The sequence below is a fragment of the Microtus ochrogaster genome, linkage group LG10 (genome assembly GCF_000317375.1).
Source record: "Microtus ochrogaster isolate Prairie Vole_2 linkage group LG10, MicOch1.0, whole genome shotgun sequence".
NCBI classification, from domain to species: domain Eukaryota; kingdom Metazoa; phylum Chordata; class Mammalia; order Rodentia; family Cricetidae; genus Microtus; species Microtus ochrogaster.
Window position 1 is genome coordinate 9,712,927 of NC_022035.1, and position 18,447 is coordinate 9,731,373.

An 18,447-nucleotide genomic window follows, 5' to 3' on the forward strand; every position below is an offset into this window, starting at 1 on the left:
ATAATTCCCAAGAATTAGTCTACTAATTGAGAATTTTCTGTTGTGTAGTAAAATAATACACCATATTAGAGTGTATAAAGTGATTCAAATGTGTAATGCTTTCATTTATTTTTCTTGCTAAACATAAACTCTATTGTTCATACTTCATACATGTAATTCTAAAAGTACATTATGATATATTTATGTATTTTCATTGAGAGCTTGCAGCTTCTTATGATTCTTAAGTGCCATCTATGTTGTTGTTTGATATTGTCTTTTATAGAGTGTTTTTTTTTGTATTTTAAATTGATTTCCATCCAGAACCAATTCAATTAATACAAGATATTAATGAATTCTAAAACAGAGTGGAGTGTGTCTGGTTTTCCCTCCAATCTTAAGTGACCAATTCCCGATGAACTTGAAATGTTAAGTAAAAAGCTATTGCATTCCTTGCCTGCATAGTGCTTTTCTTTGGCCTAAACCTCTAGAATGTATATGTATTTATAACACCATTTTATCTACTTGATGAAAAATAAACTTTTGGATATTTCAAACATTACCATATGAAATATTTGTAGGTGGCTGCATTGGTGTATGTTTTTATCTGTATGTGCTTTCAGAGTCTCTCTTATATGTTAGTTAGGCAAACACTTTTCCTCTTAAAAATACACAGACTATTTTCTATTCCAAGTTCTGTTTACTTACCCTGAAGGTTGACAAGCAGAACAGGTGTGGAGTGGAGAGATCAGCCATTTTCAAAGGGCATGGCAGCAGCTGGGCAGATTGGGTTTCTTGAACTTTATACCTTGTGATGTTTGCTGATTTCAAACCATGGGCCACACTCTCTGACAACGTTTTGTGTTCTTTTAATTTCCACCTTAGCCAGTTAAGTAAGTAATGCATTATTTCCCCTAAATTCAGAATAATTTGGCTATTTTTCATGAAATAAAATGACAGGGATGGTTTATGTACAAGAAAGAATAATTTTTGTTTGTTTTTAGTTTTTTTCAAGACAGGTTTTCTCTGTGAAACAGTCCTGGCTGTTCTGGAACTCACTCTGTAGACCAGCCTGGCCTCAAACTTACAGAGATGGGTCTTCCTCTGCTTCCTGAGTGTGGGGATTAGAGGCATGCACCATCACACCAACAGAGAACGAAATTTTTAAGATGGAAAATAGATGACATTGTTAAGGGAAATGTGAAGAAAAAGCCATTTTCCTTCTTCCATATCCCAAACCCAGCACATCATTCAATCTTGCATCTCCACATTCTCTTTGCCTTTTTGACATTTTCTTCAGGTATCTAATCATCCCACCTACAATTTAAAGAAGTTTAGGAAGTTTTAATTATATAGCAGGGAACACGAGGAAGATTCATCATTGTGACCAGTACTGGCTCAGCCTTCCTGCAAACTAGACCATGTAGGATAACTGGAAGAAAGAGAAAATCAATATGTGTTTCCAAAACTTATAGTCAGTTCGGTTGGGATAGCCAAATGACAAGTGCAGACAAGGGCAAAAATAACATAGAAAGAAATTAAAAAAAAATCTTATAAACTATGAAAGGAGGTATGACAGAAAGGGTGGGATTTGAAGTATGCATAGAAAATTTGCAGCACTAACCAGGAAGAGAAGTACAGCCATGCAGTCTAGGCAGAGGGTACACATACGTAGTGCTGAGAGAACTAATTTCATTTCTTCAGTTAGCAAGGGGATTTGGGGACAGTAAGGATGGCTGAGTTATTAGAGCAGTGAAATAAAAAAATCTGCACCAATTTCAACCAAGAGAAGTAATTTAATTACGCATCACAGGCTATTGCAAAGTCAGATATTGGAGGCAGCACAGCCAAATCAAAATAATTTCATAACTTTTTACCCTTGTTGACCTCTTATTTTATTTTCTAGAAGTTTCCAAGAATTGAATATAGTAGAAGAAGACTTGGGGAAGCTTTCATTAAAATTTTGCACAATGTATTGTCTTGCTTTCGAAAAACCAATGTCCTGTTTGTGAATTTGAAAATATCAAAATGATATAAAATGAAAATCTTATACTTTGTAAATAGTTGTTTGTTTAATAAGGTTTCAGCAAACCACAATAGAACAATTTATTGTAAAATACATGCACATGCAAAGATAGGTGGGAAGCTTCATTAAAACTTAATTTATAATTTTAAAAGTTTGGTATGTGTGGTAGAAACATCATATTCATGACTAAATATGTTTTAAATGAGGAAAATTAAGTTGTGTTGACAATATTTTTATTATAAAATTTCCAAAAAAAAAAAAATACAAAAGCAACCAATGGTTAATCAGAAATAAAATAGTAGCCTTTTTCAAAGTTGTCTTCAAAGCCACACAGCCCCAGAGGTACCTGGCAAGCATGGCCTGCCATTTCACATCTTGTATAGTTAAAATGGATCTTCTTCAGTTCTGCAGAAACTGGTTAAGACAGGATAACACCAAAAGGAGGTCCTATTGTAAAATTCAATTTCCAGAAGCTCTCAATAGACATGTAAAAGAAAAAGCCTATTATCATAAAGGAGATCACTACCGACCGCCTATAATTTTATGAGGCCTATTTTATTTATTTGGTGTTTATTTTATTCATATACAAAAGGAACCTTGATAATGTAAGAAAGGTTTTTAGCATAAAATAAAATTCACTTCTGCAAAAGAAAACATTAAAAATTCTCCATGAATACTATTGAAGAGAGACAAAATATCTTACTTATTTCCCTTTATTTCATCTGGTCGTTTAAAATTTTTCCATTTAACCAGAATACTAGTGTAAGATGAGGTATAAGAATTTCCTGTTTTGACAAAATATTGGCAAATATTTAAATATAGATAAGCATATAGTCCTTGGTAAACTTTCCTATTGACATATTAGACCTTCTCAGATATATGTTGTTCTATTAGCCTATCATTCCTCAATGCTGAAGAGTAATATTATCTATGAATTCACTTAATCATGGCTGAGAATTCTATTGTGATACAGATAGCTCAGAGAAGTCAGATTTCTTAAAGAAGAGTTGCAGTTACTACTTATACTTCCTAGACTTGTCAATTAATTTTCAGGGCTTCTAAGAGTGAGAAGTCCATCGTGATAAAGAATGATAACAATTATATCAAATTTCTTATTCAAAATGAGAATGGGATAAAGTTCCTCACTGCTAATTACTCTGCCATGTCTTCATTATGCCTAAAGTCAATGTTGGTGAGACATGGAGCACACAGTTATCATTAAAAATGGCATTTACCAACATGGTCCATAACCAAACCCTTCTTAGCAGAGGCCACGAGTTCTTCCTGCTACCCACTCTTCTTACTCAGCATAAAGAAGTGATCAAAAGAGACTACTGAGCTTTACCTCGCCACATAACAATCACTTTACATGTTCTTGTGACTTTGTTTCAAGTTCCTCATATATAATGTTTGAAGAATCAGTTCAAATCAGCATTTAAAATCTTTTGACTCTTGTTCCTGTTTTATTAAAAATTCATGAGAATGGTTTGTGAGTTAATGTTACCAGAAATCAAATAAAATTGATAAAAGAAGTTGGATTGATCATTTCAGAGAAGAATTCCAGATGGGGCACCTGTGCTCATAAAATAATAGTGTTCTCTACATTAAAGAGAAATGATATATTGACTAAAACTCTTAAAACTTAGACTTAAGAAACTCTAAGTCAAAAGACTCTGAAGGAATGCTAACTCTAACTTCAGCTTAGTCCTGACAACAAAATATGATGGCAACAATTTTAGAGATAATTTCTAAGGACTGCTTAAAGAAATTCCACTTGTATTTAATGGAAATGTGCTTCTGAAAAAAATAAATATTTGACCTACATTCTACTTCAGGATGTTTGCATTTGATCAACTAGAGAGTTGAAGCCAGGCAGTCATTTTCAAGAGGACTTAAGAATAGCATGCAATTGTAAGATTGAGAAATAATTGTGTACATAAAGAAAATTAAACAAATCTCTAAGTATCAGATGAAAGTAATTTAAAATATTTTTATTTTCTCATAAATGCATATTTCTAAGATGAAATGATATGTAAGTTTATCATTATAAGTAAAAATACCATTTTCAATTAAAGATTCCTTGAAAAAATTCTCATAAAAGATGACCATTTAAATAGGCTCGCTCTATGTGACATTTTTCATGCTCCAAGCTAGTGAAAAATATATTATTTTGCTATATAAAGGGATCCATATATGTTCATTGTATCAAAGGACTGTCACAGAATAGAGCACACAGTGCCTTGTATATTACAGTCATCCAAAAATTGCTGAAATAAATTGTATATTTTTCTTGGCAGTATCATCATCAAAAAATTCTATTATTTCACACTCTTACCCATAATTACAGTGGGCCAGACCACTGCCATACTTAATGATTACTTATTTTCTAGTATGATTCCAGCTATACCTATTTTTCCTGCTTTCAATTTTGAATCATCAGCTCACAACTTAAAGATCACATAATGAGGATAAGCCAAGACAAGGTGTTTGTTCTGTCCATGTGCAGTAGGTATAATTCTTCTCCTCATTACTTGAAAATTAACAACTAAGTTAAAAGCAAAAGAACTATCATAAAGAGCAAGCCATTCTATTATCTATTTTATTATTGCCATTTGAGGCTTTATGCTCTATAGCTGTGATTCTCAATCTTCCTTTTCTTGTGACCTTTAATACAGTTCCTCATGTTGTGGTGACCCCCAACCATAAAATTATTTTGTTGATACTTCGTAACTAACTTTGTTACTGTCATGAATCATAATGTAAGTATCTGACTTGCAGGATATCTGCTTTGAAGCCCCAAATAAGTCACGACCTACGGGTTGAGAGCTTCTGCTCTATAGGTACAGCATAGTCCAAACATGACGCTTACAGGTTTTAGTTTTCATATCTGGACACTACTTAAAACTAAAACTGTTAACTCTGTCATCGTCTACCCTTCCAATTGAAAAATGGTGCTTAAAATGGGCTATCCATAAAATTTGTAGAGTTGCATGAAAATTTTCAATTTGATACAGAAGTATTAATCAAATTCGTTTCATAAACACCGTGCCATTGTAGGTGTAAAAAGATACAAGGCTATGCATATGAAGTATAAAGTGAGTGTGCATAATACATGTTTCCATCTTAAGGTTTTTTTTTATTGTAACACACATGGGCATGTTCTTGAAGGTAGAAAATAGAAATTTCAGTATTTGATCTATAAATATGTGCTGATAAATGACACGCTGCTAAATGAAAATTTTATCGCTACTTCTAAGGGCTAAAAGAAAAAAAATTTCTCTGCTATTGTCTGTGTTTTATCTATTTTTAAAAACCATAGGGGGAAAGAAAGTGCTTTGAGGGAAAAAAAATATCCAAAGCTTTACTGTGAAAGAAATGATTCCAAGAAATAGCACTTTAAGCAGCGAAGAGATAGGAAGCATTACGACTTCACAGCCTGCTAAGGAACAACAGCTGTACCTAATTTCAACTTGACGTGCTTCAGACCTCATATTCATATAGGTGTTTAATGATCCAAGCATAATGGTCCTATATAGAATAATTACTTATATGAAGGAGCTAACTTCATACGCATTCCTTTTTAAATGTTCCTTCATGAGAAAAACTGCGCTGACTCTTTGCACAATGAATAGTCTCTCTCACCAACCCAAATGTTTGGGACTAAATAGCTTATCATTCAAGAGAATAGCTTATCATTCAAGAGAGAACAGTCATTGTGTCAACCTCACTTCTTTTTGACTGACTCTCTTTGCCTTCCCCCTTCCCAGTATAACCAGTACAAGGAAAAAATGTAGAACGCCAAGCCAATCATTAAGTCATAGTAGTAGATAGTCACTAGAAATATCAGAAACAAAAGGAAATAAGGTATTTTAGAGTTGATGTATGCGGAGAGCAGAGACTCTGTAACCTGAGCTTGGACATTCTGGTCAGAAAGAGTAGCAGAAGCAGGGCTCTCTGACCCTTTGTCCTCTGAATGGCTTTGTGACTTTTCAAAACACCTTACTTCTTCAATGTCAGACCTTGCCTTCTCCAGATTCTCAAGAGGTTCACTGATTAAAATCATTGGACCTTGGGATTTTTCTGAGCTTTTACCTTCTTTTTGTTGGACAATCCGACCTACATGTCTTTCTCTTCCACTACCTGATTCCATTATTTCCAAACTATTGGAAACATCATCAGATTTAGACATGGCATGGCCCAGGATCTCACTTTCTGGATGGCAAGTATATTCTGATTTGGTAGGAAAAGACTGGAGTATTGTGCTTGTAACTGCTTTCTCTTCTGTAACTGGCCATCCGGAAGAGGGTTCTGAAGTTTTTGACTGGCATTTGTAAACTTGAGGGCTGCTCTGAGAAGGGCTGACACTGTCTGAAATAAACGCAGAATGAACAGCATCGAAGTCTGTTCTCCATGATGATTCTTGAAGCAGCCCAAGACCTTTATTTTCCGGGAATATTGCTTTGTCTGTTGGTAACACTCCCAAATGTAAATCCAGGTTTGACGTAGCTTTTTGATTGCCTGTAATGACCTGTGAAGGTTCGTCTGTAGATGTTACAATTCCAATTCCACGTTGTTCCTTGTCAAGTGTCTTCCTAGGATTGCGTGGTGATATGGTTGCCTCCTTCTCCATTTCATCTACATATACATTACAAATAGCTGAATGGGATTCCTTTTCAAAATCATTGACATGGATTACACCTGCTGTATCTCCATGACAAAGTGTATAATGCGAATCATCCCCTCTGCCTTCATGTGGATCAAACGCTGTTTCTTTTACCTCGATGGGCCTGTCACTTCGTGCTGTCTCTTGAGGTAGCTTAGCAATTATTGCCTTTCCTCTAGCAGACATGCTTTCTGGAGTACTTTCTAATGTTGTCTTAATTATATAAGCTGTAAGTGCTTCTGCTTTCTCAGTGATACCATGATGAGCTGGAGAAGACAGTTCATAGCCCTCTGTCTCTTGGCAGGTAAACAATTGTTCTGCAGGGGGAGCTTTCAGACCTCTCATGTCGTCTCTTTTTTCCCACCCGTCTTCACACTCTGCTTGTTCTTTGATCTGCTTGGTTATATTTGTTTCAATCCCTCTTGTTTCTGGCTGACTTTCCAGAACATTCCAATTTTTTTCATGCTGGGTATTCATATGCTGATCTTCCTGACTACTAGCATCTGATTTTCCCCTCTCACCTTGAAAAAGATAATCATCCGTCAGAACATTGCCATTTCTTGGTGAACCAAGATGAGAAGCTCTTGGTTCCAAATTGGTACTGTTGCCAGCTTCTCTCCAATTCACTTTTCTCTTTGTCGAAGGACAGGGATCTACTGGCACTGTCCAGGGAGTGGTTGTAGTGTCTTTGCTTAGCAGAGTGGTTAATTCTTTGTTATTCTCTTTAGTCCCTTCAATGTGTATTTTGGGATGCCCCATTTGTCTATCTTGGTTCTGGAATATTGATTGAAAATTCGGGCTTTGATTTTCATCAACACCTAAGCATGTGTTCTGCTCCTCTGCAACACTGTCCTCGGTGTAAGCATCTTTTGAAGATGCATTTGATTCTTCCAGACTTGTGGATGCCTCCAAGTAGAAATCACTTCTTGAATATTTGTAATCTTTTATTCCAGTTTTCTTGACTCCTGCTTCATTCTTTTGAAGACTGCCTGCCATTAGCTGGTCATAGGAGGAGTATACTGTTTGCATTTTGTCAGACCCGTGGGCTGGGTTGGCATTGTCATCGAGGACTTCCTTGGTGCAGAGGTTCAGTTGAGTTAATTCATCAGAGCTAGCATCTCCCAGTGCTGGCCCAGTTTCTCCCACATGTGAAGGAATCTCCTCTGAAGGTGTATGACCATATTCATTTCCTGGGCAATAGTTTTTGCTGTGATAGAAATCTTTCTTTAAGGGGATTTCTTCTGGTAAACTTGGAGACAAAGGCCTTCTGAACAAGTCAGTAGGAATTCCATGGTAACCTTGCTTCTCCTCGGACCCCTCAGCTCTATATGTGAAATTGATTTGATCTGTTGAAAAGGTCTTCTTTTCATCCCGGGAAGATATCAGCCGTTGGTTTAACTTATGAAAAAAGAACAACAAAAATAAGGACAATATAATCTTTTTAAATGTGTGAAAAGTGAACTAGATTTTATTAGCTCAAGTAATTATCGGGTAGATTTCCTTGGTTCAATTCATTTGCGGATTTCACACAAACTCTAGAAGTTGCATGTTTGGGGCAAGATCTTTGTGGGATATGACTTGGGAATGAGATCAGTGGGAAGGGGGCCCAAATTAATCACGCTCCTTCTCAGCTTCCAAATATCACATTGTATTATTCAACCATTCTTGCTTGTCATTGCGGTTTTTCCTCACTTCGAATGTACACATTGATAGCTCCATGCTAATCAATTACAGAGCAGCTTCCTGGATGCCCCTTGCCACATTTATATGGGCTGTAGGTGCCCCCATTACAGTTTCTCTTATTAATATGTTTTCTGCAAAGCCTCTGCAAACTATTAATAGCAAAACGTCACTCAAAGAAAAGTGAAGGAGCTAATGTCTCTGCAAATTCTGTTTTAATGACCCTCTGCCAACTGGTACTCAAATGTATTTGAGCTCTTCAGTGATGCCAACTGTCAGGATTTAACAGTGAGATGCCTGTGTTTTTTTTTCCCCTCATAACTGACATTTGCATGATCTCAATAATTATATGCAAATCTTACGTTTTCCCCTTCTTCTCACATAAGGCTCATGTTACTTGTCAACTGCACAGCTGTCTTATAAGCCAATGCCTGTGGGTTCCACAGATTTGGTTGTATTTCCATCTATTATGGAGCTTCATTGTTTTATGCAGTCACATCAGCATGGAGCAAATTAGCATCTAAATTACAGCTCCCTGTTCATTTATTGAGCGTACACTCTCAGTAACTTCTAAACAAACTTTTATATTTGAGGCCGCTCATGGTAATGAGGTGTATTGGTGAAGTATGTGATTTTCCAGGGGCCTTTCATTATATTCTGTGGTTTGAAAAAAAAAAAAAACGGTGATGTTAACTTTCAGCTGGTAAGAATTTTCAGAATGGGGTGACAACTTTGTAGGGCCTTAAAATCGAGCACAGTAAATTGCATACTTTAGTGGTGGGGTTGCCATGTCCCTACCACGGAGGTGTAACGTGTGGGGAAAGAAAAGAGTTTTAGCTCTTTTGGGCTTCAGCACTGACACTTGAAGAGGCAAATGTCATTTTAATCTACGATGATTATGAATCCTTGTATCCCCATGCTGTGAGCTCCAACCGAATACAATAAGGATAAAATAAATGTGCTGTGTGACTCATTTACTTCTACCTCTCATTGTACGTTAAGTCTGTGAACTAAACCATCTCCTCCAAATTTCAGAACAGATTTGATGTTCACCAAGTGTGGAATTTGTGCTAACAAATACTATACTAAATTGTAGAGTACTAATTTTTTTTTTTTTACCAGTTTTAAAATTATGAAGCACTGGTTATTTTCTTCTTTGGTAATTTAATATTTTACCACGATAATAAACTTTATGATTATTACCTGGACAGAAATAGTAAAGCAAAAGACTGATAAATGTAAAAATTATAGGCTTGTCCATTGGATAGGGCCTTAACCATTTCCTATTCCAGACCTCTTATTTAACAGATGAGTTTATGCTAAGTGTACACTCGTTACAAAGATTAGAAGTACACATCAGGCTAGTGCCCCTTACCTCTAATTCCCACAAACTATTACTCAGAGCCAGTGGCAAAGAGGTGGGAAATGAATGTCATTAATTAATTTACCACACGCTGAAGTCAAAGTGCCTTGTTGGTCTAGCTTGCTAGAGATGCTAGGACCAAGGCTAGGCTTTCACATTTGCAAATGATATTAGCTGAGGCCATTGAAAGGCAGGAATTGCAGCATCTTTGAAGCATAAATAGATTCATCTCTAATACCGTGGCAACCAGAACACTTACCATCAAGTCTATTTCTTTTTCACTACGTTCATCATGCTCCCTGTTGATACCTTCTACATTTTGATGACTGGCTCCCAAGTCATCCTTGTCCTCAAGAGAACAAATGATGGTTGGGATGTAGGCATCTGAAAAGTTAATACGATTGGTTATTAAGATTATTTTCATGGAAGGCTGTAACAAAAACAGATTTTGTTTAATTTTAAATAAATACTACCTGTGAACTTCAAATTCTCAAGCTTATTTTCTTCAGATGTTAGCAGTGATTCTTCTTTACTGCTAAAATTTAGAAAAACAGACATTTGTTCTGAAATTACATGTTTTGAAGTGTTCTACATAATGGAAAATTAGCAGTAAGACAAATAATGTTCATACAGCCATACATAATTTTGTATTATTATATGTAATTTTATACAAAACTTAAAAACTTAAGTTTTTAATAAATCTTTTAGAGAGACACACCAATAAATACTGATTCTAGAAAAACTTAAATCATCTATGCAAAGAACTATTTCTAAATGAAATTTTGTTGGGCTTACTAAATCATAGCCAGAGTGAAATGATAAGCAAATGTGTACTGTATATTATATTTTTTAACCTTTCAAATCTAGAGTATTTCCCTTTTGGTTTAAATGACAACGGTTTATTAACTGAACTTTCATTGTTGTTATAAAAATTATTTTTTAACATTTCAAAATTTATCTTTTATATCCTTTTTATCTTTCAATTTTATTGTTATAACAGTAACCCTCTATCTAGAAGAGAAAAATAAAATAAGCTCACTAAAACCTGAAGGCAACTAAATTTATACTCAAAAATTTAATGCATGAATTGTCACTGGTAAATTTTAAAAAGGAGACTTCAGAGTGCGCATACTTTAACACATAACTTTCCTTTAAAATTGTTAAAATTACATTCCTTTTTCCAGTGTAATCTGCATTCTGTTTTAAAATGATGAGTGCTTTTCCCTTCAAATGTGAGTGGGCAGATTAATAAGGTCATTAGAATTATATTTGTCTGTGATATTCAATATGAAAAATGTAATTAGTGAAAATTACAGTTCATATACAGCTACTCAGAGTAAATTTGGGTCCTATAAACTCTCTTCATTTTTAAAATATTTTATTTATTGTTATTATTACTGAGTACATCTGATGTTCATGGTGGGTTCATGTGTGCAATGGCACAAATGTAGGTGACAGAACAACTTTTTGAAGTTGATTGTCATGTTGACGTGGGTTCTGGGGATTGACCTCAGATCATCAGACTTGCAGACCAAGCACCTTAGCCACTAAAGTCTTCTCAGTCTTCTGGGCCAATTTCTTTCTCTCTCTTTCTCCTTCTTTCTTGCTTCCTTTCTTTATTTCTCTTCCCTCCCTCCCTCCCTCCCTTCTTCCCTCCCTCCCTCATTCCCTCCTCTCTCTCTCTCTCTCTCTCTCTCTCTCTCTCTCTCTCTCTCTCTCTTTCTTTCTAGACTGAATATTTCCATGTAGCCCTAACTGCCATAGAGTGCTCTACGTAGACCAGGCTGGCCATGAAATCACAGAGAGTTCATGTCTGAGAGCTGACCTTGCCTCCCAAGTGCTGCTATTAAAGGCATCTACCACCACCATGTCCAACCTCCAATCTATTTTCCTTATACTAACTTTTTTCTGTGAGTTTTCTGCAATAACAACCAAACAAACAAATAAAATAGCAGCAAAATAACAATAACAACAACAACATGAAGCCTGAAAGCGTCAGTTGCTGATAAACTAGTGTCTAGTCTGTTTGCACTGCAACTTTTGATAGCATGGCTAATTTTGTTTCTACAAACCATGTGAAATTGGTAAATTTGTTCATCCTAATTATGTAAGAAGGTAACTTAGTTTTGCATATAATTTTATTGTTTCATTTTAACTTTACTGGAAACAAGACAAATATATCATGTTCTATGTACATAAAAATTCTTAGACATTAGAATTTGAAGTACTGTTGTAAAATTAATATGAAAGTTACAGTGTTTAACAAGTTCTGTAACTATACCACGATTTTATCTTTGTGAAATTTACCTACAAACCAATATGTTTTTCCTTTCTGAATATATAATATCTATCTCTTTTAAGAACATGTAAACCTGAGGCACATCCACCAACTCTCTATGAGCCTTGGGGTAATGGAAGTGATATAAACATCCTCTTTGGGCTAAAAACCATGCAGGCTCTTCTAACGTTTACGCTTGGAGATAAGTTGTAGGTCTCTGTGTTAATTGCCATCTGACTCCCAAATGATAACTTTCCGATTCTAACTGAGAGACACACTAGTCTATGGGGATAGCAATAAGTTATCAGTGGTGAGTGGCTCCAAAAGAACTGTTTAATGAGCACAGCAGGGCAGCTGTACATATAGATGTGCAGGGATCATAATAACATGAACAAGATCTATGGAAACTCATGCCAGACAAAATCCCACCATAAAGTGGGAGATGGGCATGAGCAACTGTTGGCATTTGATAACTGCTAAGAAAATAAGGGTCAGTCTTCTTCAATGGTTTACTCTGTGGAAAGTCAACCACACTCCAGGCAAGGGCCTATCCGAAGAGTAGCCAATCAACAAAGCATTGGAGACACGAGCTTTCTAGGAGATAGATAGATGATAGATAGATAGATAGATAGATAGATAGATAGATAGATAGATAGATAGATAGATAGATAGATAGATATGACAGATAGATAGATAGATAGATAGATAGATAGATAGATAGATAGATAGATAGATAGATAGATAGATAGATAGATAGATAGATAGATAAGAAGAGAGTAAGCATGAACTTGGGTGAATCAAAAAGTGGAACTAGTTCTGGAAGTAATTGGGGAAAAGGCTGAATATGATTAAACATATTATATAAAATTCTAAAAGAACTAATAAATATTTTTAAAAAGAATGTGCAAACTATTGAAATAATATTTAGCTATTCCTGACTCTCTTTTTGTTCCCAATTAGAATTGGGAACTATTAGAATTTTATTTGTGGAGAGAAAACATTTGCTACTAAGCAATGTTTTATTTTTTATTTACTAAGATACTATCCCTGAATTTTCTAAGAAATTTTAGTTGCTTCATTAAAAATGATTGTTTGGAAAAAAACAGGAACTTCATTTTTAAAAATTTATTTCAGAGACAAGTGATTAGAGATGAAACAAACTTACTGTGAATAATTCTTATCAAAACATAGAAATTCAGGAATATAAAGAAAAATTTTCTGTTCAAGGATACACACAATATCACATATACCCATGAAACATAAAGATTATACATAAAAATATAGAAAAAAACCTATAGAAGTGAAAAAATACTAAAAATATTTAAAAACAACATAAAAATATTAAAGAAGTTATGTATACTATGTTCATAGATAGTTGTAAAATATTATAAAGTATAAATTCTCTTCAAAATTAATGTAGAGATCCAATAAATTGTAGTCAAGATTATAAGAGCATCTTTCATAGAGTTTGGACATGTGAGTCTACAGAGAAGTGCAGAGAGATGGTAGCTGTATAGCTGTGGGAAATATGGAGAAGGAACCTGTGCTAGCTAACTTTAAGAGTTTCAATTCAATTGAGAAGTAGCTCTTGAAATTTAGTGAGAAGACACACGTATGCCCGAAAATAGGTGGAACATAGGGTCTTCAGAAATGAAAGCAGGGGAATGGCTATCCTTAGAGAAAAGGCTGACAATAGAGCATGAGCCAAATCCAGGTGGACTAAATTCTTAACATGTCAAATTCTTCAAAACTCCTAGGAGGAAATATAGATGAATGTATACAGTAGGAAGTATCTTTTGAATAATGGAAAAAGACAACATACAGAAAAAAAAACACCTTAGTTTTTTCTATTAAAATTTAAAGAATATTTAGGACTTATTTATTTTTAATCTGTGCATTGCTACATGTATGTCTGTGAACAGCATGTCCACAAGGGCAATGGAAATCAGAAAAGAAACTTAGGTCGCTGGGAACTGGAGTTAGAGATGATGATGAGTCACTTTAGGGTTTCAGGGCACCAGACCTAGGTTCTCTGCAAGAACAGCAGGTCCTCATAATTATTAAGCTATCTGTCCAGCCCCAGTATTAAATTTTAATACTTTATTCATTGAAAGACAAAAGGGACCAAAGGGTGGCTTGCTGGTTAAGAACACTTGTCTTTCTTTCAGAGCACTCAGGTTTAATTTTCAGCAGCCACACTATAGCTCACAACAACCAAAAACTTCAATTCCAGTGTATCTAACAGCATCTTCTGATCTCTGAGGGCACCAGGCACACATGCAATGATGTGGCACACAAAATACTCATGCATATCGAATAAATAAGTCTAAATTTCAAAAAGACTTTTTAAAGTTAAAAATGATTAAACTTGGGGAAAATATGAATCACATAAAATTAACACAATCAATAACCAATAATCTATATCTGTATACAGAGAAAAATACAGCTTCAAATCAATAAAATTCCAAAGGGGAATAATTCAGAAACCAGAGCACATATATTCATATAAAGGGACAGCCAGCCTACTAGGGAGCAGAAATGAAAGCTAAAACAAGGTGGCAGCATTGATACCTGTTCAACACAATAAAGTAAAAATTTATCAGTCCAGAGAGTGGAAGATGGTCTGGGGACACAGGCTTTCTTGCACATTACTGGTGAGAAAATAATTGGTGAAAGTCATTTTGAAAATCAATTTAACATCGGCTGAAAAATTTACCATTTGTCTACCCCAGTACCAGTATGCCCGGTGCACCCTTGGTGTGCACTCATGTCTCCTCTGTGTGCCATGTGAGATAATTACCGTAATACTTGAATGACACTGGTGTCCATCTGTCAGTTCTGAATGGACAAAAATGCATATTCATAGATTACAGAGTATCCTAAAATGTATGTTATGTAGAATTAAAATCAATAAATCATACAAACACAAGGAAATATGAACCTCTCTTAGCAATGCAGCCTCAAACAAAAAAGCTGAAATGATTGCTGAAAAGATTTCTTTCCCCAAAAGTCTAAAGACAACTAACATGATTCCACATAATTATCAAAAAAGACAAGACTATCAAATAGTTTTACCCAAAGGAAATCGAGCTTTTCAGGATTATAGTTACTACAAGTAAAGCAATTTATGAGGAAGGAATCAGTACATGTGATGACCAAAATCTGTCACTGTTTTGCATAGAGTTAATGCATTATTTAAAAGGTCTAAACAGTTCCATCCTCATTTGTGATAATGGCTTGCTTTTAGCCATATATGATAGGATATGTGTAAACAAAGCACCACTCTTAAATAGTATTTATATGACCAAATCCATGTAAGTAGTTTAATTAAACAGGCTTACAGTTTGTGCACAGAAGGAGACTCTGTTGGTTATTGACAGCAGGACTCTCCCACATCAGTACATCTGACTATGGCATAAGTAAAGTTGTTGTTTCTAGCTCTCAGGTCTCTTTTGTGTCTGGAGAACTTTTTAATCAGAAGATTTTTCTTCCTTTCTTTTCCTTTTATTTTTTTTATTCCTGGTGATTGACATGCTGCCTGATGCAGTCTAATGACAAGAGGTGTTGTTGAATAAATGCCCAACCTTCTTTCTACCTTCCTTTTTAGTATCTATCTCTTGCCAGCATTTTAATAACACCATTTCTTCTTTACACAAAATTTACTCAAAGAAGAACAGCATATGTTTATCTGTTTATCTTCTAAGGATTACATTATTACCACTTCCAAAGTTTAGAATTCCAGGGTCACATTATTAAATGTAATTGTTTTAATTTATATTTTTAATTTAAAATTTGTTTGAAGGTAATCTAGGAACTTTAGAGCAATGGTTTATTTCCAGTAAATTTTGAGACATTTGATATAGTCAACCATATTATTTAATCTGGAGGGGTCATTCATTCTTCTACAGATATTTTCAATATATATGATCAACTATAACAAACACTGAGAAATCAAAGACTAGTAATATTTAAACTCTTATCCCAGGCAAGCAATGAAATGATAGGAATATATAAATCAACACAATATAGTAGTTGCAATGAGTTGTTAGTGTTATAATAAATAATGGGCTATATAAGCTACTGCCTTTGAGAGGAAAGAGTTAAAATAGTAATTCAGGAGAGTAGGGAAATATTTCAAAGATTCGTTTCAAGTTTACTAAGAAATAAGAAGTTTCTGAATTCAGAAGAATAATTAAAAACATAACGAGTGGTAAAAGAAAAATAGCTCAAAAGAGGATGTATCCAAGAGCAGTAAGATTGTCAGAGAGTTTGGATTGGGTTTAAAGGCAGAAAGGCAAAGATGAAACTGGAGTTAGTTTAAGCCGGACTTTGAAAAGGGTTACTCTATGTTGCTGTATTACAGGATACTTGTTCACACTATGAGTCCAGAGGTTCCATTGTTTCGTGGAGGAATCTGCTTCTAGCTGTAGTGTTGCTCAGCCCCAGCACACACCCTTACCAAAAGCTTTCTGCTTGAATATTGTAAACAGCATTTTAGAAATCAATCATAGTTCTAGAGGCAGAGCAAGCTACTGGATGATAGGAAATAGTCATAGAGAGTGGGAGAAGGTCAGGAGGACAGAGAGAGATGTACAGGAAGTAGAAGAGAGGGATAAGTGCTTGGAGGAACTTTTGTTTGAGAAGGTATAAGAGAAAGCTCTCTTTCTGGGATGATTAAAGAGGAAGCAGTTGGATACCTTCTCTGCCTGTCTAATCTAACAGGTGTTAGCTCAGTATCTGGGGAGACGTAGTTAAAAACAACATCACTGTATAATCAGAATGTGGCTAAATAAACTCCATAGATATTCTTATGTTTTCTTTTCTGTTTGTTTGTTTTTTCTAACTAGTGGTCTCTGGCCAGGCGTATAAAATGGGAGATAGTCATGATAAGTTTATTTTATATCCCTTAGCAAGGTTTATTTAACTTATATAGGATTTAGATCTGAAAGGGACTTTATACTATTGCAAAATGATCTATCTTTCTTATAGGGGAAATAAAGTTTCAATTCTACAATGTTGGCAAAATTAGAAAAAAAAACCTAATAACCAAATTAGAGTTCCTTCTGTCCTGGTCTCCAAGTAGGGATTCTTCTTGGAGAATTAAAACATTTGGAAAAAGTACTAACCCTACCATTCCAAGTGTTTATCCATTACTAAACTTGTACTTAGTCATTGCTAACCATGTCACTTTTAATTAACCATGTCACTTCAAACAAGACACATTCATCTAGATATTTAGCTTTCCTTCACAAGACCACTAAGTGTCTTACAGAGTGATTATTTGATACACTTTCCAACCCAAGGACTTTTAATACAGTTATTATCACTGATATTATTACTAATTATGAGAGCATTTACATACTAATCAATTTTAGAGCATAGCAGTTGACTGCCAGTTCCCTTTTTGCTAGAAATTTTCTGTTCTTAGTTTCTAGTGCATTTTCTCATAAATTCATCACCTTCTTGTAGGACCAAAACTTGCAGTCCATGGCAGTATAGTCTCTTAAACTTTAAAAATAATCTCTCTTTATCACTAGTCCATATTCCAAAAAAAAAAAACCTCACCAGACATTCTAAACAAACAACTTTTATTTAAACAAAACTCTTCAAAAATGGTCTGCCTGGATGCAAGTTTCCACCTTCCTTTAATACTCTACTGAGAACTTAATCTGAGAAAGTCACCACCAAATTAATAATTTTAGAGATTTGGCAGCAACTCTTCTTCCATTCTTGGGCGTATGGTTTGTTTTTACCAATGCCAAAACATGGCAGATTTAGGATTGTTAATAATCTAGTTGTTCCTAAACTCCTATAATGTGCCACAATGTCATATACGTTCCTTAACATATTCGAGAACCTTCTATAAGACTTGTTCAACAAAATCAAAATCTGATGTGTTGGAGGTAACAGGGTGAGTGGCAGGAACCAAAAAAAAAATCATTCAAAAGGGATTAAAGTGTTTATAAAAGCAAAGGACCATTTACTAAAAGAGTCGTGGGTGTTGAATGTGCTCCGAAGTGCACAAAATAGTCCCTCCTCATCACCTCTCATTTCATGCTAAAAAGTAAATTCTACATTATTCTAGATCACCACTTATGTTTAAAGCTTGTGGTTTCATTTATGTCCTTTATGCATGTCTTCCCCAATATTATTTTCCTTTAAGATATGATATTCCTATGTAGGACAAAACAAAGCCTTGATCCTCCTGCCTCTGCCCCCAAAGTGCTTAGACTACTAGCACAGGCTGCATCACACACAGTTCATAAGTGGTCTTTTAAATAAAAAAAAAAATTGTGAACCTTTTTCAGCATATCTTTAAACCTGTTGTAAAACTACAATATCAACATAAGTCTTACATAGATATGGACAAACCTGATAAAAATTCACTTGGTTTAAAAGAATCAGGTAATATTCCTTTCCATTAAGCTGTACCCCTAGTCGTTGGCTTTATAGAATTTAGA

At 34.9% G+C, this 18,447-nt stretch overlaps 1 protein-coding gene across 1 annotated transcript in view; it reads right to left on the bottom strand.

The window, feature by feature from the left end:
• Positions 1–4,847: 4,847 nt before the first annotated feature.
• Positions 4,848–18,447, bottom strand: part of Ppp1r3a (protein phosphatase 1 regulatory subunit 3A) — a 38,265-nt gene continuing 24,665 nt past the window's right edge. The window contains exons 2-4 of the mRNA XM_005363731.3: positions 10,182–10,243; positions 9,968–10,092; positions 4,848–8,063 (exon numbers count right to left, since the gene is read on the bottom strand). Coding sequence (XP_005363788.1) covers positions 5,727–8,063; positions 9,968–10,092; positions 10,182–10,243 — 2,524 coding nt within the window. The 3' untranslated portion in view covers positions 4,848–5,726. The remainder of the gene's footprint in view (positions 8,064–9,967; positions 10,093–10,181; positions 10,244–18,447) is intronic.